At 43.9% G+C, this 20,649-nt stretch overlaps 1 protein-coding gene across 9 annotated transcripts in view; it reads right to left on the reverse strand.

Annotated features, from left to right (window-relative positions):
* The window catches only part of ARMC9 (armadillo repeat containing 9), a 183,379-nt gene that overhangs the window by 98,917 nt on the left and 63,813 nt on the right, over window positions 1-20,649 (reverse strand). For all 9 annotated transcript variants that reach the window (XR_011467299.1, XM_070385231.1, XM_070385246.1 and 6 more), the window contains exons 15-17: window positions 17,363-17,502; window positions 16,142-16,218; window positions 12,374-12,448 (exon numbers count right to left, since the gene is read on the reverse strand). Coding sequence is in view for 8 of the 9 variants with exons in the window: in XM_070385231.1 (XP_070241332.1) it covers window positions 12,374-12,448; window positions 16,142-16,218; window positions 17,363-17,502 (292 nt within the window). In the remaining variant the exon portion in view is untranslated. The remainder of the gene's footprint in view (window positions 1-12,373; window positions 12,449-16,141; window positions 16,219-17,362; window positions 17,503-20,649) is intronic.

Genomic DNA, 20,649 nt, shown 5'->3' on the forward strand with positions numbered 1-20,649 from the left:
ATTTCTCTTGGGAAATATAAACAGAACTTCCCTGGTGGCCCAGTGGTTAAGGATACATGGATTCGACGCCTCCTCTGGGAAGATCCCATATGCCTTGGAGCAACTAAGCCTCGAGCCACAAGTACTGAGCCCACGGGCTGCAAGCAGAGAGTAGCCCCGCATGCTTCACAACTAGAGAAAAGCCCATGTAGCAACGAAGACTCAGCACAGCTAAAATAATCAACTAATTTAAAAAAACACATAAACATATGTGTCAGGTGCACATGAATACTTTCTTTTAGCAGGGAAGGTATATAGGTTCTCTGCAGAAAACTGGTAAACTAAACTCAGCAAGACCCCCTGGAGAAGGGAAAGGCTACCCACTCCAGTATTCTGGCCTGGAGAATTTCATGGGCTGTACAGTCCATGGGGTTGCAAAGAGTGGGACACGACTGAGCGACTTTCACTTTTTCACAAACAAAGGAAAAGAATTAAAATTATCCACAAGCCCCTACACTCAGACATTAAAAAAACTGTGGACGTTTGAGATATGCCCTCCTTTTATGGGCACTGTTTACATAACTGACATCATATTGACAATATAAGACTGACTGCTGTTTTTCAACTAAACCCTATGACTGTTTGAATGTCAGTAAATTCTTTATAAACACAATTTTAATAACTATAACAATAATAGCTAATATTTTCCCAATATTTGCTATGTGCCAGGCACTGTTCTAAATATTTTACATGTGTCAGCTCTTTTAATTCTCATAATGGTCTTATGAATTTGATACTAAAACAATATCCACTTTGCCACTGAGAGAATAAGTCATAAGCCCAACGATACATCATGAGGTACTGGAAAGTCGCAGAGGCAACATTCAAACACCGTCCTGGGCTCGTCAGCTCCCGATTGACCCTCTGCCTCTGTTCTGACTTAACCAGTCCCTCCTTAACCATGCCTGGCATTTAGTTGTCTCCTACTTTCCACTATGATCAGGAATGCAGTGATGGATATTTTGATACATGAATCTTTGTTCGTGTTCTTGTATGGAGCTCCAGAAGTAGAATTCCTGGGCAAAGAATGTTAATATTTTTTAGGACCGTTATACATATCACTAAATTGCTTTCTAAAAAGGCTGCATAGGGACTTCCCTGGGGGTCCAGTGTTTGGGACTCTGCTCCCAAAGCAGGGGGCCCAGGTTCAATCCCTGGTTGGAGAACTAGATCTCACATGCTGCAATTAAAGATCCCGCGTCTGCAGCTAAGACCTGGCGCTAACAAATAAATATTTAAAAGAAATATGTAAGTAAAAATGCCGTATCAATTTATCCTGTCCGTTTTGAATTTTGAAAGGCCCCCTCATCATGGAGGCCATGGAATACAGCAAGCAGGCCTACCATCCGTAAAGGACAACTGCTGCAGCTGGAGCTGATGAACACCTGACACAGCTTTCCTACGGTGTGTTCATTTCCCAGAGTGGCAGCCAGACTCTGAGCATTCCCAGGCTCCCCTGAGCGAGGGGCATGCGGGCAGATGACCTCTCAGTCCTGCCGACAAACAGACGTGCTCATGTGAGACTGATTCAGCAGTGGGCCATGTGAAGAATCAGGCACACAGGGACACACATCTTTGGGAGAGTTGGCTGGGGTGGCATCCGGCCTCTGGGGACAGCAGGGCTGAGTTTCCCGCATGGCAGTGCGAGAATGGCCTGGGGCCAGGGTGCAAGGCACAGCAAGGGTATCTCTGGAGCAGCCCCGTGGGGGTGGGTGGGCATTCCTCCCAGCTCCGTGGCGTCTAAGCCCAGCTCCCTGGCTCTCCCGGAGACTCTGAGAGCCTTCACAACTGACCGAGCATCTGGTCTGCTCCAGCCCAGGGCGCCATGTCTGGCTGAGGTTTAGATCCCAGGGAGGAGGTCTGATGCCAACAATTCCCTGGGGGCAAGAAGGCCTTGGAGTTGGCATTAGAGCAGCCCTCTTGATTGCATCTGCTCTCCAGCCCCAGACCCTGAAGGGATCTTAAATTTCAAATAGGCCTCAGGGCACGCATCTATCTTTTTCTTTTTTTTTTGGCATTAGGACCACCATAGTAGCATTTGGTACTAATATAATTTTTTTTTACTAATATAATTTTTATGTATTCTTTGTCATTTCCCACAAGCACACAAATGTTTTACACAGTTGCAAAAACAGAGTTATTGTAATAATAATGCCATATTCTTCTTTTATCCCCCATTACACAATAAAAAGTTTCCATACTGTCTCATACTGCTTTTTCTAATTATCATCTTCAGTAGCTACTAATACTGTGAGCAAAAGAACTGTAATTTCATGAGCAGGCATTACCACACATTTACATTCTGTTTTTTCACTGTTACAAAAATCCTGGAATGAGCAACTTCATGTGCAGAACTCTTCTCTGCACTGGTAGAAGAAAATGAATGAATCCAAAGCATGGAGGTTTTCATAATTTTTCACATATACTGCCAAACTTCCTTCCGGAATGACTGCGCTGACACGTATTGCAAACACTGGCCTGATCTGAACATCAGCCCTGCCCCATCTTGGCTTTGTGTGTGAGCAGATGCTAAGGTAGGGAGATGACAGACCACGTTCTCCTCACTGTCTGGTTTCCTTTATTACTGTTACATGGAAAAAGGATGTAATACTCTTTTTCAACCTAAAAACTCAAGGATAAGAGTGAAATGAGGGGAGACCTCGGGGTTTTAGAAAAACCCTGTTGAAGCTATAACCTCCCTTAGAGGCGTCTCTTCTAAATAAATGGGCAACTGCTTAGATGATGTGTCCAAAAGAGTTCTCCGTTTGCTTAGGCTTGGATCCCAGTTAAAATGCCAGAGGGAAGCTTACGCTACTTACACCTTCACCGAATCAGTCTGTGCTTTCTGTCTTTCATCTGTTTGGCCGTGCTGGTTCTGTTAGCAGGTCGGATTCAGTTCCCTGTTTAGGGACTGAACCTCGGATCCCTGCACTGGGAGCGTGAAGTCTTAGCCCCTGGACCACCAGGGAAGTTCCCCACATTTTCTTTTTAAAGTTAATAATTCACAGGGTGTAGAGAAACTTATGTCAGAAACTATAAAGGACAATATTAATAGATTTAACTACAGAGTTAACTGCCATATGACCAAAGTCCCATAACTAAAAGACAAATGAAAAGTTGGGGAAATATTTGTAATATATGTCAAAAGATGCTTCCCTGGTGGCTCAGATGGTAATGCACCTTGTCTGCAATGTGGGAGACCTAGGTTCGATCCCTGGGTCAGGAAGATCCCCTGGAGAAGGAAATGGCACCCCACTCCAGTACTCTTGCCTGGAAAACCCATGGATGGAGGAGCTTGGTAGGCTACAGTCCACAGGGTCGCAAAAGAGTCGACAGGACTGAGCGACTTCACTATGATGATGATGTCAAAAGATTAATAGCCCTAATTTCACTGTGATTTCTCTGATCCAGAGATGACTTAGAAGCGAGTGGCAGACAGGCTCCAACATGACCCCACCTCCTGGAATTCATACTCCTGAGTGTCCCCCACACTGTTCCTGGGCTGGTCAATGTAGTGGGAATTCCTAATAATGTACTTTCACAGCCTTGAGAAATTCTACAGAAATAGAATCTGGAAAAACAGCATATATTAAGAAACTATGGTAATCATTATATTTTATGTTTTTCCTAGAATAATCGCCTTGCTACAAACTCCAAGGCCAGACCCAGAAGGGAGTATGGCTGGGATCATGAGTGCATGGACCTTGGAACACCAAGGCGTCAGGCATGAACACTGCTTAAGCACTTGCTGACTGTTTCTGGGACTAGCCCAGAAGGGAATGGCCTGGGGTAAAAACAAGGAGATCTAGACTATGTCAGTGTAGTGTCTTGAGAAAGATAAGATCAAAGAAAGTCTGCAATTAGGAACAAAAGCTGGACCCAGAGTGGACTCTGCACCTCAGGCCAATAGAGGCTGCAGGTCCCTTGACCCACTGTACCAGATTTCGTGTTCTGTCTTCATTCTTGTTGCTCGCTCCCAGGACCATTAGGGCAACAACTGGCGCCCAACGTGGGGCCGGAGCGGAAGACAGCTACAAGCGAAAGTAAAACTACAGCGATGCAGAACCTGGGATAGTTAAGAGGCCTCTGAAAATTCCCACGGGTAAATCCTTCTGGCATTTAATCAGGGTTAAAATGGGAAATGTTGAGAGTGTAGAACACCATTGTCTGTATATTTGTTTACTAAGACAGCTCTCAAAAGTGGGAGGAGCTTCTATTAGTGAAGGGCGATTATTAGAATTGTTGCAAGCAGTGGATAAATATTGCTGCTGGCTCCTGTCAAGAGGGACCTTAGATTTGAAAGTCTGGGAAAAGGTTGGAGCTGAGTTAAGAAAAAGAACATGCAAAAGGAACTCTGCTCCCTGTTTCTATTTGGAGTACGTGGGCATTAGTTAAGTCAGTACTGGAACCTTTGCAGACTTCTGATTCTTTTGATGAAAGTGATGATGACTCTTGAAAAACCAGAATATGTAAAGACTGGGGAAATGGGCAAGCCATCTTCGAAACCTGTTTCCTCGGCTTCCGAAGAAAATGATGAGGGATTTTTTTTTCCTCCGGCTCCTCCCCACCATCTCCACTTCCACAGGGGACAGTTGGATTATTGTGAGGAAGATCGGGGCTGACTTCCCAGGGAGTTCAAATTCATACACCGAGTTACAGACAATGATTATGAAAGAGAATTGAAGGTTATGGCGTCTACCACTCTTCCCTGGAAGGTTTCTAAAGTGGATAGGATTGCTCAGCCTCCCTCATTGCTCAGTTGGTAAAGAATCTGCCTGTAATGCAGAAGACCCCAGTTCGATTCCTGGGTCAGGAATATCCACTGGAGAAGGGACAGGCTACCCACCCCAGTATTCCTGGGCTTCCCTTGTGGCTCAGCTGGTAAAGAATCCACCTGCAATGTGGGAGACCTGGGTTCCATCCCTGGGTTGGGAAGATCCCCTGGAGAAGGGAAAGGCTACCCACTCCAGTTTTCTGGCCTGGAGAATTCCATGAACTGTATAGTCCATGGGGTCACAAAGAGTCAGACGTGACTGAGTGACTTTCACTTCACTATGTGGGCATAGGACAGTCAAACAAAAAAGAAGGCTCCAGGGCATTTGGAAGCACAGCCAAGGCTGATATTTTTCTCACTGAAAAGATTTTGGAATCCAGACCCACTTGTCAAGTCAATATAAGTGGCAAAAACATTCAAGGTTCAATAGATGCTGGAGCCAAGGTTTCTATCATCAGCTCTAAACACTGGCCTAAAGCATGGCCACTGGGCCTGCTCCAATATCTATTGCAAGTCTAGGACAGGCACAGGATTAAAACAAAGTGCTATGGTGCTGTCTTGTTCAGGGCCTGATAAACAACCAGCCACCATCCAACCTTATATGGCTGCTATACCTGTCAATCTATGGGGTTGTGATCTCTTGGAACAATGGCATGCTGAGATACATATTCCTCCAAATCAATAGATCAAGGCCAGTTGCCAAATTGTGTTCAATCAAGGTTATATACAAGGATTGAGACTGGGCAAAAATCAACAAGGAAGACTATCCTTTGACTACTCAAGATTTCGAACCACCCCACTGCTCGTATTAATCTTCCCCCACCCACACCCATACCTTAATTGGAAAACTGATCGACCTGTGTGGATAGAGCCGTGGCCTCTAAAACAAGAAAAATTGGAGGCTTTACATGAATTAGTTAATGAACAACTGAGTAAGGGACATATTATTGAGTCCTTTAGCACTTGGACTTCTCTGGTGTTCATTATACAAAAGAAATCTGACAAATGGAGAAGACTTACTGATCTGAGAGCTGTTAATGCTATTATTGTTCCAATGGGTGCTTCACAGCCTGGCCTACCTAATCCTAATATGATTTCAAGAAATTGGCATTTGTTTGTTATTGACCTTAAAGATTGTTTTTTCACTATTCCTTTACACCCTGATGATAAACCTGGATTCACCTTTTCAGTTCCTTCCATTAATTTAAAGGAGCCACATAAAAGATTTCAATGGACTGTATTACCTCAAGGTATGCTTAATAGTCCCAGTATTTGTCAAAATTTTGCACCTAGCACAGCAATGATTCCCTTATGCATGTATTATTCATTATATGGATGATATATTATGTGCCTTACCTAATATTGATAGCCTATAGGAATTGTTTTTAAAGCTAAAAGGAATGCTCAGAATGTACTGGCCTGTATTCGGCTTCTGATAAACTAGAATACACTGAACCTTCTCAGTGCTTAGGAAATACAGTTACCCGTACTACAATCAAACCACAAAAGGTGCAAATACGCAGAGACTCAGTGAAAACTCCGAATGACTTACAAAAACTATTAGGAGATATTAACTGGATTCAACCTAAGTTAGGGACGCCAATGTATCCTTTATCCCATGTATTCTCTCTGTTAAGAGGAAATCCAGAGCTTAATAGCTCCTGACAGCTAACTCCTGAGGCTGAGAAAAATCTAGCAATTATAGAACGAGCAGTACAAAACCGCCAGAGAGACAGAATAGACCCTTTAGAGCCTCTCCAGTTGTTTGTCTTCCCTACCCCTCATTCCCCTACTGGGTTGATTATGCAAACTGAAGGGATATTCTTAGCTAATTCACAAAGAAAATCTATTACCCCTTATTTACACATACAGCCACTATAATTCTAAAAGGAAGAGAACGTGTTCAGCAACTTACTGGACATGATCCCTGCCTTATTTGCACTACACTAACCTCCAAAGAATTAAACATTCTCTTCAAAAGCCACTAACTTGGCAACTACCTTTAGCTGACTATATTGGACAAATCGACAACCACTATCCTGATTTACCTATCTGGCAGTTTTTAAAACAAACAAGATGGATTTTGCCTAAAATTACTAGTGCCAACCCCATTCCCACTGCTCTTTTCATTTTTACAGATGGCACTACCCGAGGAAAAGCAGGATATACAGGTGCATTTATGCTAGTTATTGCAACACCTGGATATTCCACACAACAAGCAGAAATTCTGGCTATTACACGCGCATTACAAAATAAGCCCCAAGCAATTAATATCTTATCTGATTCTCAATATTCTGCACATGTCACTAAACATAGAGAAACAGCAACTATTACGGATACTATCCCATCCACATTATACACACTTTTTACAAATTTACAATGGGTGATAAGGCACCGACAATTTCCATTCTACATTACTCAAATTCGGGCTCATATTACTTTACCAGGGCCCTTAACAGAAGGAAATGCTCAAGCTGATGCCATTTTATTTCCAGTCTTTACAGAGGCATCAGCCTTTCATGATCTGACACACTAATTCAAAATGTTTAAAAACCAAGTCTCATATCACTTGGTCTCAACCAAAACAGATTGTGCAGACTTGTCGTACATGCCAGACGGTTGCAATAACCACATCTCCAACAGAAGCCTTGGGAGTTTCGCCAGGTGATTCAGAAACACCCGTTTGGATTCCCTCGTGTCATCTGAAACCATATCATATCCCACGGGAGAGACACTTCTCATGAGATGTAGAGGCCCCAGTAATGAGTTTCGAAGGCTTGAGTCTGAGACAGACAAAGACAACGATTCCCCTCTCGTTGACGCACTGGAACAAGATCCCCACTTGGGGACAAATTAAAAGGTTAACACAGGAATCAGAGGAGATCTTAGAAAATGAAGGGAAAGCTGTCACTCCTAACAATCTGGCTGTTTCCATGTTTGCTCATATCACCACCGCAGTGAGTATATCCCCTAGCAACAGCTGAATCTAAAAATTATACTTATTGGGCATACATACCTAGCCTCCCACTACTAAAACCCATTGTTTGGGGGGGATTCTATGATCTCCGTTTATGTTAATAATTCTTTCTGAATACCAGGACCTGAAGGTACATGCCCTCCTCTTTTTAAACAAGAAAAAAGGACTCCCTTCAATGTTACTTATGGGTATGAATCCAGGCCAATTTGTATAGGACCGGCTACAGGATGTCTTTAATTATCTATGCAAGCCCGGCTGTCCACTAATTCTTTAAATCATAACTATCCTAAGGTTCAGCTACATCTTCTCTCTGGTCTGAGTTTTGCTTATGACAACTCAGAACCCAATAATGACACCAAATCGGACAGACCTTTAGGCGAGCATCGTGACCTGTGGACTGAAAAACAAGGTCGTACTCAGTGGGATAACTGCCACAGGGCTGAGGGAGTAATTGTGATGAATGGTTCCTACGGAATTGTATGGGACTGGTCCCCTACAGGGTATGCAGTCTCTAACTGCTCTCATCAAAATCAGTCCTGCAATCCTCACAAAAGGCTGCATTGGCAGGTGCATAAAGTCTTTAACCATACCAATGCTACCACTCATTCAGATCATCCAACTATATGACATGGTATTGGCATGTCACTCCCCTTCCCACAATTAGATCAAGGAAGAGGGCAAGAAAGGAGTTGGGAATTGGCTTTAGGTCTTGAAAAATTCCAAATCTGGGATGGACATTATTCCAATAAAACTAATTATTCATTGACATTTAACACCAGTACAAACTGGACATTCTATATTCATGCTTGTGTGAGAGATCCTTATGTGTTCTCGAAAGGAACAATTTTTATCAATGAAAGTCTATAAGCACTTTCTTGCCAGGACTGCAAATTATATAGCTGCTTAAATTCTTTGTAATTCTCATCACTCATTTGTTATACTAAGAAGGAGATTGGGAATATGGCTTCCAGTAAATCAAACCAGACCCTGGGAAGGCTCCCCTGAAACACATGCTCTTTTAAAGGTTATAAAGAAAGTACTACAATGTTCCAAAAGGTTTATTGGACTACTTGTAGCAGCTATTATGGGAATTATTGCTATAGCCACCACCGAGGTAGTAGCCGGGGTGGCAATGCATCAAACTACACAAACAGCTACACTGGTACAGCACGGCACCAAAACTCAAGTTCTGCCTGGAGAAGTCAAACCCACACGGACCAAGAAATTAACGAATGATTGATTGATTTAGGAAATGCAGTTCTCCTACAAGGGGATGAAGTACAAAGTTTCAAATTACAGATTCGTCTTAAGTGTTATGGGAATATCTCTTCATTTTGTGTCACACCTCATAAGTAGCATCAAAGTGCATATACTTGGGATCAATTATCTAAACATTTGAGAGGACACGTTTGTGATAATCTATCCTTGGATATTTCCCAATCACAGGCTACTATTTCTAAAATACAGAATGCTCACTTACAACTACTCCCAGAAACTGATTTATTTGAAGAAATTGAGGAAAGCTTACATAAATGTAACCCTATGATGTGGATTAAAACTTTAGGAGGAGGATTGCTTGGTACCATAATATCAGGATGTCTATTTTTGACTGTCTTGTGTCTAGTCCTCAGATGCACGAGAGAAACCATCTGAGAACTGATGAAGAAAGAAGTTGCTCAGTTGATGTATCTACTCCTACAAAAACAAGAAGGGGGAGCTTAGTGGGAATTCCTAACAATGTACTTTCACAGCTTTGAGAAATTCCACAGAAACAGAATCTGGGAAAACAGCATATATTAAGAAACTGAGGGATTATCAGTTAATGATTATTGTTCATGTTTTTCTTAAAATAGTCGCCTTGTTACAAACTCCAAGGCCAGACCCAGAAGGGAGTATGACTAGGATCATGAGAGCATGGACCTTGGAACACTGGCTTGGAGTCAGGCCTGAACACTGCCTAAACACTTGCTGATTGCTCCCGAGACTAGCCCAGAAAGGAACATCCAGGGGTAAAAACAAGGAGATCTAGACTATGTCAGTATAGTGTCTTGAGAAAAATAAGATCAAAGAAAGTTTGCAATTAGGAACAAAAGCTGGACTCAGAGTGGACTCTACACCTCAGTCCAATAGAGGCTGCAGGGCCCCTGACTCACTGCACCAGATTTCATGTTCTATCTTCATTCTCGTCTCTTGCTCCTGGACCATTAGGGCAACAGGTCAATGTAACCACTTCTTTATATACGTATAATTAATTTTATTTATTTTTAATTGAAGGATAGTTGCTCCACAGTATTGTGTTGGTTTCTGCCAAACATCAACACAAATCAGCTATAGGTATAGCTGTGTCCCCTCCCTCCCACCTCCCTCCCACCTAGCTCCCATCCCACTTCTCTGGGTTGTTACAGAGCCCCGGTGTGAGTTCCCGGAGTCACACCGCAAATTCCCCTGGGCTGTCTATTTTACACATGGTAGTGTGGATGTCTCCATGCTACTCTCTCCACACATCCCAAGGAGACTGTGGCTGCTGTCTGGCTCACTCTCTGTCTCTCTAGGATCCCTCAGCGGGTAAGCCAGCTGCCATGTAAAGACAAGCCCTGTGGAGAGGCCACTGGCTGGGAAACGAGGTCCCCGGACAATAGCCAATGTGACAATGGGCTTAGAAGCGGATCCTCTGCCCTCAGCTGAATCGAAGGACAGACTCTTGGCCAGCACCACGCAGCTAATGTGCTCCCCAACTTCTGTCCTCTAGAAACTGTGAGGCGTTAATTTTTCAAAAGATGTTAAACTTTGGGATAGTTTTTTATGAAGCAATAGAAAACTAATACAATTGTGCTGTTTAATTTCCAAACATTTGGGGGTTTCCCATTCCCAGATACCCTATTACTATGGTTATGCTTTTTCATCATTGTCTGTTCAGCCCTTTTTCTCTTCATTACCTCTCCCCTCTCCTCCTGGGGCTCCAATGACGGGGTTGTGACACCTCTGGATACTGCCCTCCCTGGATATAGGGCTCTGAGGCTGTCCCTTTCTCCACCTCTTTTCTCTCTGGCCTGGATGATCTCTAGGATGATCCCCTCTGTGTCCAACAAGAGTGAGTCTCTTTGCCCGACTTGGTCCCCTTTCTCCACCACCCCCCACCCCCATGCTTTCTCAACCCCTGGGCCCTGGATGTCTGGCCTTTGTGCTTTCAGATTCCATGTCACCACCATTCTTTCCTTTTCTTCAACCTACGTGCTTTCTTCCTTGTTCTCTGCCTTGGCTGACAAGCTCTCTCTTTCACCTGAATGACCATAATGCAGAATTTAATAAAAGTTTATTTTTCCCTTGGTCTGTATTGAGAAAGCAATTTTTTTTTCTTTAAAAGCAGTAGGTAATTCAGTTTCACTGTTTACTGTGACCACACAGAATAAACCTTAAGTAAGTTTGTGTTTCTGGCATAATTGCTGATGTAATTGTAGCTGACCCATTAGAAGATTTAGCAATTCTTCTAAGTAAGCAAAGCCAAGTGGAAGAGCATGCTTCATTGATCTCAAACTGAATTTAGCCTGTGTTCTGACAGTGGAAACATATTTAACCCCTTCATCCTAGGCATTTAACACACACACAATTAACCTGGTTTCACACGTTGTAAGGAAAAAGGACAAAACTCCAGTGGTTTTGATTAGATCTAGAAACATCTGTCATCACGAAAGAAGATGCTAATCACCTGAGGTTTGTTTTATGTCTCCAATGCAAGCACTAATGTTAACACATTAAATATTCAATTCACTCTTTTCCAACCAGCTAGTTGGATCATCTTCATCAGCGCCTCTATATCACTTGGTTGCTACCAGATGCCTGCGGATTACAAGGAGTGTGTTGATTGCCCCGGGTCTCACTGCCACAATTCCTCCAGGAGGCCTAGACGTGAATCTGAGTGATGATTTCATCATTTTCATCATTTTCTTGCTAAGCTTCTCCTGCTATGAAATCCATAGGCATTCCCAAAGCCCCCAATTAAAATGTCACTAAAATTTTTAAAAAGGTCTACAACTTTCCAAAAAATAAATCTGCTAGGAACTTCAACCCTGAATATGCATTGGAGGGACTGATGGCAAAGCTGAAGCACCAATATTCTGGCCACCTGATGTGATGTTCTGACTCACTGGAAAAGACCTTGATGCCAGGAAAGATTGAAAGCAAAAGGAGATGAGAGCAGCAGAAGATGAGGTGGGTTAGACAGCATTACCAACCCAATGGATGTGAACTTGAGCAAACTCTGGGAGATAGTGGAGGACAGGGAAGTCTGGCATGCTGCAGTCCAGGGGGTCATAAAGTCAGACATGGCTTAGCAACTGAACAACAACAAAGGAACTTCTGATGCTGTAGTTCTTAATTCTGTCAGCCGAGATCCCTTGAGAATCTGATAAAAACCACAAACTCTGGCCCCAGAAAACGGCAAATATGTGTTTGGGATACAATTCCAGGGAGTTTAGAAACCCTTCGAAGCCCTCCCTGGGGCCCAACTGGGAAGCCCTTGCGCTAACAGCCTCTGAACGTGGCACTGACGGATGGTGACTGACCCCACGAGCACATTTTCTTACCATTGCTCTAGCTTCCTCGCGAATGGATGGGATGGAAAGGATGCTGTACAGAGCTCCGTTCACATAGGGCTGTATCTTTAAGGGGAGAAAACAAACAGTCATGTGCGAGTTCTCAAACACCATACAATTCAACTATCACACACCACCCTGGAGAGCAGCCTGGCTGGTGAGGAGGGTGACCACTGCCATCTTCACAGCCCCTTGAGCTCCAAATGACAGACACCTCCACTGGCATGTCGCAGGGCAAAGGTTACAACTGAGAGTTCAAAGCAGAGCATGCACCATTCCCTCCCACAGCTTACTCCCGCTACATTTCACTGTTTAACTGATGTCTTCCTGACCACTCAGGCTAGAACCCCTGGAGGCATCCTTGATTCCTCTCTTCTTCCTCTCTAATACTGAGTCTCCAAGTTATCCTTGATGGGAATCCTTCCTATAAACATGCGCTGCCACAGTCCTTGTTCAGATGTCATTGTCCACGACCTGGGCTACATCGAATCTCCAAAAGGATCTCTCTGCCTTTACATTCACCCTTTTATCCAACCATCATATCATTGCTGAGAGTCTACAACTTGGGCCGTATTAATCCCTCTTCCAACCTCGGAAACCTTCCATAGAAACTCCCTGCGTGCGTGCTCAGTTGCTTCAAGTCATGTCCGACTCTTTGTAACCCCATGGATTGTAAGCCCACCAGGTTCCTCTGTCCATGGGATTCTCCAGGCGAGAATACTGGAGTGGGCTGCCATGCCCTCCTCCAGGGGATCTTCCCGACCCAGGGACTGACCCGCATCTCCTGCATTGAGGCAGATTCTTTACTGCTGAGGCACTGGGGAAGCCCCCTAGGAATGCCCTGGGAAGTTCTAACTCCTGATTAGAGAACACAGGGCCCTTCGAGGTTTGGCCTCCGTAAAGTCTTCCTCGGCTTCTTCCTTCCTGCCACTTGAAATGCACACTGCACAGGTTCTACACTACTTAAGAGACTCCCTGATACACACAGCACCTGGGACATGCCCTGGGCTGGTCCTAACAGCTCACCTTGCTGGGGATGCTATTCCCACATATGTCTCCCTGGAAAGTTATGGCTCATCCTTTAAAACTCAGTTCACACATATCTCAGAGGAATCCTTTCCTGAGCGCGCAGACAGAGTACTCTACCCTCCTTCCTGTATAGCCCTCCACTTCTGTGCTGGACTCAGTGTATTTTAAGATTTATACTTATGTCTCCCCTATGAGCTCTTCAAGGATAGGACCCATGTCTTAATCACACAGGTAACCCCACCATTAAGCCAGACAGGATTTGATAAATGAGCCCTCCCTTTGGAGTGGACTGTATGCTCTGTTCTCTCCATACCATGGGTGGGGAGGAGGACTCATTTCCCACCACCCTTTTCTAGCACTGGATTTATTATCACTTTTCATTTCTGCTAATATAACAGGTAAGAGAGGGCATTGTATAGTTATCTTCATTTTCATTTCCCTGATGACTAGCAGAAACTGAACATCTTTTCATGTTTATAGTAAATCATCAAGATTTACTATTCTGTAAACTGTCCTTTTACATACTTTATCTTTTTTTCCCTATTTTTCTCTGTTTGACTCTTACTTAACAATGTATAAGAGCTCTTTACATGTAAAGGATATAAAACTTTTGTCATATGTGATGCAAATCTCTTTCCATATGATTGTATGATTGAAGTTCATATATTTAACTATGGGTATTTTTTTCTTTATGGCTTCTTGATTTTGTTTTTCAAGACCATGACTATCTCATAAGGACATGTGTGTGAGAATTTTATGTAGGAAAGACATTTCTAGGCTCCAATATATTATATATATATTATTATTATTATTAACCCTGAATATTCATTGGAAGGACTGATGCTGAAGCTGAATGCCAGTATTTTGGCCACTTGAGGCAAAGAGCTGACTCATTGGAAAAGACTCTAATACTGGGAAAGACTGAAGGCAGGAGAAGGGGACGACAGAGGATGAGATTGTTGGATAGCATCACTGACTCAATGGATACGAGTTTGAGTAAACTCTGGGAAATGGTGAAGGACAGGGAAGCCTGGCTTGCAGGTCACAAAGAGTTGGACATGACTGAGCAACTGAATAACAACTATATATATATATATATGGATTTTCCTGCTCATTTTCAAAGCAGATGCTTTGGCAAGAGTTAATGACAAGACCTGACTCCTTTGGTCTATTCAGTTTTCAGAGCTGACATGGTTCTGACACTTGGAACCAAACTTTTCTGTTAGGTGACAGGATATAATTCCCACTGGCTTCAACTGTCTGAGTTGAATAAAATGGAACAGAGAGTTCACTCTGGTCTAGAAGTAGTTAAGAGCTCGCTGATTTTAAAATATAAAGGCACAGCAGGCGCTGTAAGGGCTTTCCTAATAGCTCAGTTGTTAAAGAATCCGCCTGCAATGCAGGAGACCCTGGTTTAATTCTTGGGTCAGGAAGATCCGCTGGAGAAGGGAAAGGCTGCTCACTCTAGTATTCTTGGGCTTCCCTATGGCTCAGCTGGTAAAGAATCCACCTGCAATGCAGGAGACCTGGGTTCAATTTTTGGGTTAGGAAGATCCCCTGGAGAAGGGAAAGGTTACCTACTCCAGTATTCTGGCCTTGAGAATTTCGTGGACTGCATAGTCCATGGGGTCGCAAAGAGTCTAACACGACTGAGCAATTTTCACTTTCAGGCACTGTAAAAATGAATAAGCCTCCACTCGCTAAAGCAGTCCAGGTCACTCAGCTGCGGGGGTGCTGGGGGAACATGAGATGTGAAAGGAATGGCCAGGATACAGCTGTCTGAAATGGGAACAGATGTGGGGAGACCGAGGGCTTCTCTCTGATCCAGTGGGACCCGGTCCCCCTGCGGAGACAGCCCTATGCCCGAGCTAAGGAGGGCAGAGCTCTGCGGAGATTAGGCTTCAGGTGCAAAGCGATGCCATGGTTTCTGCAAAGGCATTTGTAGCAAGCAGGTGAGAGAAGAACCGCACTGGGTGTTAGCTCATCCAGACCTCTGTTCCATTTAAAGGGCTTGAGCCCTATAGGCTAGAAAACCTCCCCAGGGCTGGGGAGGACACAGGCAAGGGTAGAAGCGAGGCCGGCCACTCCTCAGGACAACCTGGCAGGACCCTGACGTACAGGGTGAGCAGGCAGTGACCAGTGTCTACACCTCAGGGACGCCCTGGCCTGGGTCAAGGGGTAAGAGTGGAGATGTCCACGGAGGACGCAAAGGGCGGGGAGGCGCACCCCTGGGGGCTGGACGAGTGAAACAGAAGGGCTGCCAACAGGGGGCTGGTGTGTGGTGGCGAGAGTGAAGGCTCTAGATGGACAGAGAGCAACGGAGAAAGGACCTAAAGACGCGGGGAAGAGAGTAAGAAAAGACCGAGATGGAGAGGGCACTGCTATTTATACAAATTAATCATGCCCACAATATTAAATACACTACCAGGTTATGTACACGTCCAGGGCCATATATTAAACTCAGTAGAGGAACGCCATAGTGGAGGGGAGGGGTGAAGGGGCGGGGAGAGGGGGAGGAGGAAAAAAATAATGCCCAGGAGAAAGCCGCACAGACCAGCGATGGCGGCTGTGCTCACACACCGGAAGCCGGAAGCCGCCTCCTGCTCCAGGTTCCAAAATTTGACAGAAAGCTCTGGCACAGGTTATACAGATATTTGAAGGAAGGTGATGAGGTAAGTACCCAGGGCCAGCCCTCCCATGAGCCCGGGGCCAGCGGCGCTGACTGGGTACCTCGTGGTTTTCATGGCCGAGCAGATCCGAAAGGACTTTCAGCACCAGGCCCGCCACCTTGGCACACATATTCTTCCCTTTAGGAGAAAAACAGCAAAACAGAACAGGTCACGTCTAAACTCAGAGGCACAAGTCAGGCAGATTTAAAAACATATCTTGGCTTCTCTGCTTATGAGCTGGGTGATCTTGGGTGGGGCCCTGTTTCTCCCTCTGGGGTCCCTTGGAAATCATTAGGGTCCACCTCAAAAGGCGATGTGGAAGTTAAGTAGCTCAGTACAGGGCAACATGGTCCCAGTGGTTCTTATCATTTGGGCAGAGCACAGAGCCACTCACTACAGGAACCACAAGGAATCGCAGAGCGATGCCCTCCTCCCAAGCGCACACACCATCACAGAAAAACCAACGGCTGTCTCAGTGGTTCTAAACATCATAGCAATCACTGAAGATAAACTGATGATAATCAAGAAAAGCTGATTATAACCTGATAAATGCTTTCAAGCTAGTAAATTTGCATATGCTGTTTTTCAAAAGAGAACTCTGAAAGAAGTCCTTTAGTCAGTCAACAACACACAGGTGGTTCAGATTCCACAGCATCTGAGGGGGAAGGTGCTTCTCACAAGTACCCCTGAGCTATTTATCTAGGTAGCCTTCTCCTAACACTGGGACTGCTCAGGGCAGCTCTTCTAAGGAGGCTTCTTCCATTTCAGGAAGCAGATCATTTAAGTGGGGTGGAATCTGTTGGAGAGTGAAAATCACTCCCTTTATTGATCAAGACATAAATGACCAGGGATGTCACATGGGAATTCCCATCTCTAGGAGATGGAATGGAAAAGGCGACTGTGATTAAGAGCAGGGAGTCTGGTTGAACGTCACTGCTCTGCCGTAACGTCAGATTAATGCCACAACTTAATCCCATAGAATCTTAGGAATGTACTTCTCTGTTTTCAGATAAAACAGGTCATAATTCTTCATTTCCTACCTTTGAATAATGTAACAAAGAGGGAGAAAAATATAATGTAATTCAATTTTCTCTTAATATCTATATTGCATATAATTGAATAACATAAACTCTTCTTTCCAAGGCCAGGGTGGCATGTTGGCTTTAGGGATTCAATAGCTTTACACCTAGTTGGATATGCTTCACACTCTGTTTTGAGTTTTTCTAAGAGGGAAAAATGAAAGCCAACCCAGAGCTGGGGGAGGGGAGTAGGGCTGTGAGACCTGCGCTCCTGAGGCAGAGGTTCATGAGCAGGGCCACCGAGTACTCGAGCGTGTAGTCAGACAGGCAGTCGGGCTCCTTCAGGATGTCAATCAGCCAGAAGATGAGGCCATCTTGAATCATCGCTGTCTGCAGTGGGCGCCTAGGATGAGATAGCCGACAGGTGATTAAAGCCGGTAAGAAACCTTCCATGTCAGAGAACACAGTAGTGTGAGTGCATATCAGAAAAGGAAGTTTATACACGTTACAGACTCAAAGGACTGCTTTACTTTTAGACCTATACAACTGAAACTACAGCAATAAATTCTTTTTCTTCTTCTTTTGGCCACATCACGTGGTTTGTGGGATCTTAGTTCCCTCACCAGGGGTTGAATACATGCCCTCTCGGCAGTGAAAGCACAGAGTTCTAACCACAGGATCTCCAAGGAATTCCTAACAATAAACTCTTTACCTTTCAGGGGTATCATTAAAAGGTTAAAGAAAAATAAGGCAGTAAGGAGACTTCCTACTTTGAAAGTTTCTATTTCAATATATAGAATTAGCAGAGCATCACCTCAAATACTTCATAAATATTTATTCATAGCTTTTGGTCTACTTAACCCAGGAAACAGAGTCACAGAAATAGTTCACTGACAAACATGTTTTTACTTAAAATCTAGCCTGTATAATCCAGTGTAGGCACTCTGAGCTATATAAAAATACAGAGATACAAAAAAGAACATAAAACCAGCTTAATATCATTTTGATTCAGATCTCTATAGAATAAGGGTAGTTTAATAACCTGGATAATACAATTTATATGGAATTATTTTCCACCCAAAGTCCCGGTGTAAAATCTTACAATACCAAGGCACCATCACATTGTTATGGTGGATATCATCATGTCAGCCTTAAGAACTGATGGGACTAAGCACTACAATAACTATAGTTATTAAATTTCTGCAAATTTTTCAAATACTGTCAACATTAAGCTAAATTATCTCTATAAACAAACAGAATTATGTTCCTGTGATCTAATGAAGTAATAACTCTGCAGATCATTTGTAATTCTTAATTCATACAGGTAGAAAAAGAAACTTTCGTTAGCAGGGACCTGGAAAAGAGAACTTTGCCAGGTCTATATATCTACAGCCATAACTACAGCTTTCCCCCTACAAAACATATATACACTCAGAGTATGTCATTTTTCAGGTGTTAGGTTATTAGTGTATGTGCTAAGTCACCTCAGTCATGTCTGACTCTTTGCAACACTGTAAACTGTAGCCCACCAGGCTCCTCTGTCCATGGGATTCTCCAGGCAAGAATATTGGAGTAGGTGGCAATTTTCTCCTCCAGGGGATCTTCCTGACCTAGGGATCGAACCAGTGTTTCTTATGTCTCCTGCATTATTGGCAGGCAGATTCTTTATCACTAGCGCCACCTGGGAAGCCCATGTTATTAGTCAGAGTCAGTCAAATATTGACCATATCTGATGGGAAGGCAATGTGTTCACAAGAGGACTTACAGAAAAAGTTAGGTACTCAAGGTAATAAAATTCTTAATAGTCAAATAAAAAGTCATGTGTCATCAGGGAATATAGATGCTGGACGAATTAGCATATGACCCAGCAATTCCACTCCTAGATACCTACCCAGGAGAAAAGAAAACAAAGACTTGTATGCAAATATTCACAGCAGCACTACACATAATAGGCAAAAAGTAGAAGCAAGTAAGGTATCATCAACTGATGAATGCAAAGGCAAAACATGGTCTATTCATGTGATGGCCTATCACTCGGCAACACAAAGGAAGAAAGTGCTGATACATGCTATCTCTGTGTGAACCTCAAAAGCAGTATGCCAAGTGAAAGGAGCCAGTCATAAAAGAACACACCAGTCGAGGTAAATCTACAGAAAACAGTGGTGGCTGCCCAGGTGAGGAATAGAAGTGAAAAGTGACTGCAAAGAGGCATGAAGTTCCTTTTGGTGATGATGGAAATGTTCTAAAATTAGACTGTAGTAGTGGTTGTACAACTCTGTAAATATACCAAAAATCATTGAACTGTACACTTAAAATGGGTAAATTTTGTGGTATGTAAAGTACACCTTTGGCTTCCCAGGTGGCTCTGTGGTAAAGAATCTGCCTGCCAATGCAGGAGACTCGGATTCAATCCCTGGGTCAGGAAGATTCCCGGGAGGAGGGCATGGCAACCCACTCCAGTATTCTTGCCTGGAGAATCCCAAGGAGAGAAGCCTGGTGGGCTACAGCCCATGGGGTCGCAAAGAGGCAGACATGACCGAGCAACAACGAAGTATACCTTAACAATGCTGTCAGCTAAAAAACAAAACAAAAACACTCTGGGAGGACATCAGTTCTGCTTCAAGAAGAGGTGTCTGATTTTTAAATTTCTAATGTGGAACAGTTGCATGTCATGAGGGGGTCCAGGCTGAGACCATAGGGTGGCAGGCTGAGATGAATGGACAAGGAACCAGGAAGCTCCACTCTGACTTCCAAAGGGCGACTGACCCCGCTGACTGTGCCTGTGCATTTATATGCCTGTCTCCCACAATGAACTCTGAGCATTTGGCAGGCTGAGGCTCTATCGGGTTTTATTCCTGTGTTTATTTCCGAACCTTGCACATGGCTTAAGACACAATCTAGCATCTAGCATCTTGTCAGCATGAGATAACACTCATTGGGAGGATACAATGGTGCTTTAACATGTAGGAGCAGGATGTGAGAGTTGGACCATAAAGGGCTGAGTGCTGAAGAACTGATGCTTTCGAACTGTGGAGAATACTCTTGAGAGTCCCTTGGACAGCAAAAAGAGTCAACCAGTCAATCCTAAAGGAAATCAACCCTGAATATTCATTGGAAGGACGGATGCTGAAGCTCCAATACTTTGGCCCCTTGATTTGAAGAGCTGACACATTGGAAAAGACCCTGATGTTGGGAAAGATTGAGGGCAGGAGAAGAAGGAGGCAACAGAGGATAAGATGGTTCGATGTCATCACCAACTCAATGGACATAAGTTTGAGCAGACTCCAGGAGATGGTGAAGGACAGGGAAGCCTGGTGTGCTGCAGTCCATGGGGTTGCAGAGTCAGACATGACTGAGCGACTGAGCAACAACAACAAAGGATGGTTTAGGGGATTCAAGATAAGCTTTCTAGTTGGAAAGTCACCCAATCTCTTCTAAGTATTCACTGAAAAATATCACCCATCCCTTAGATTGTCACTGGGAACAAATAAGCACAAAACAGTGGCTAAGAACCCCCCAAGGTGATCTCATGGGAGCCACTGTGACCTAT

The sequence above is a fragment of the Bos mutus genome, chromosome 2, assembly GCF_027580195.1.
Source record: "Bos mutus isolate GX-2022 chromosome 2, NWIPB_WYAK_1.1, whole genome shotgun sequence".
Classification (NCBI taxonomy): Eukaryota; Metazoa; Chordata; class Mammalia; order Artiodactyla; family Bovidae; genus Bos; species Bos mutus.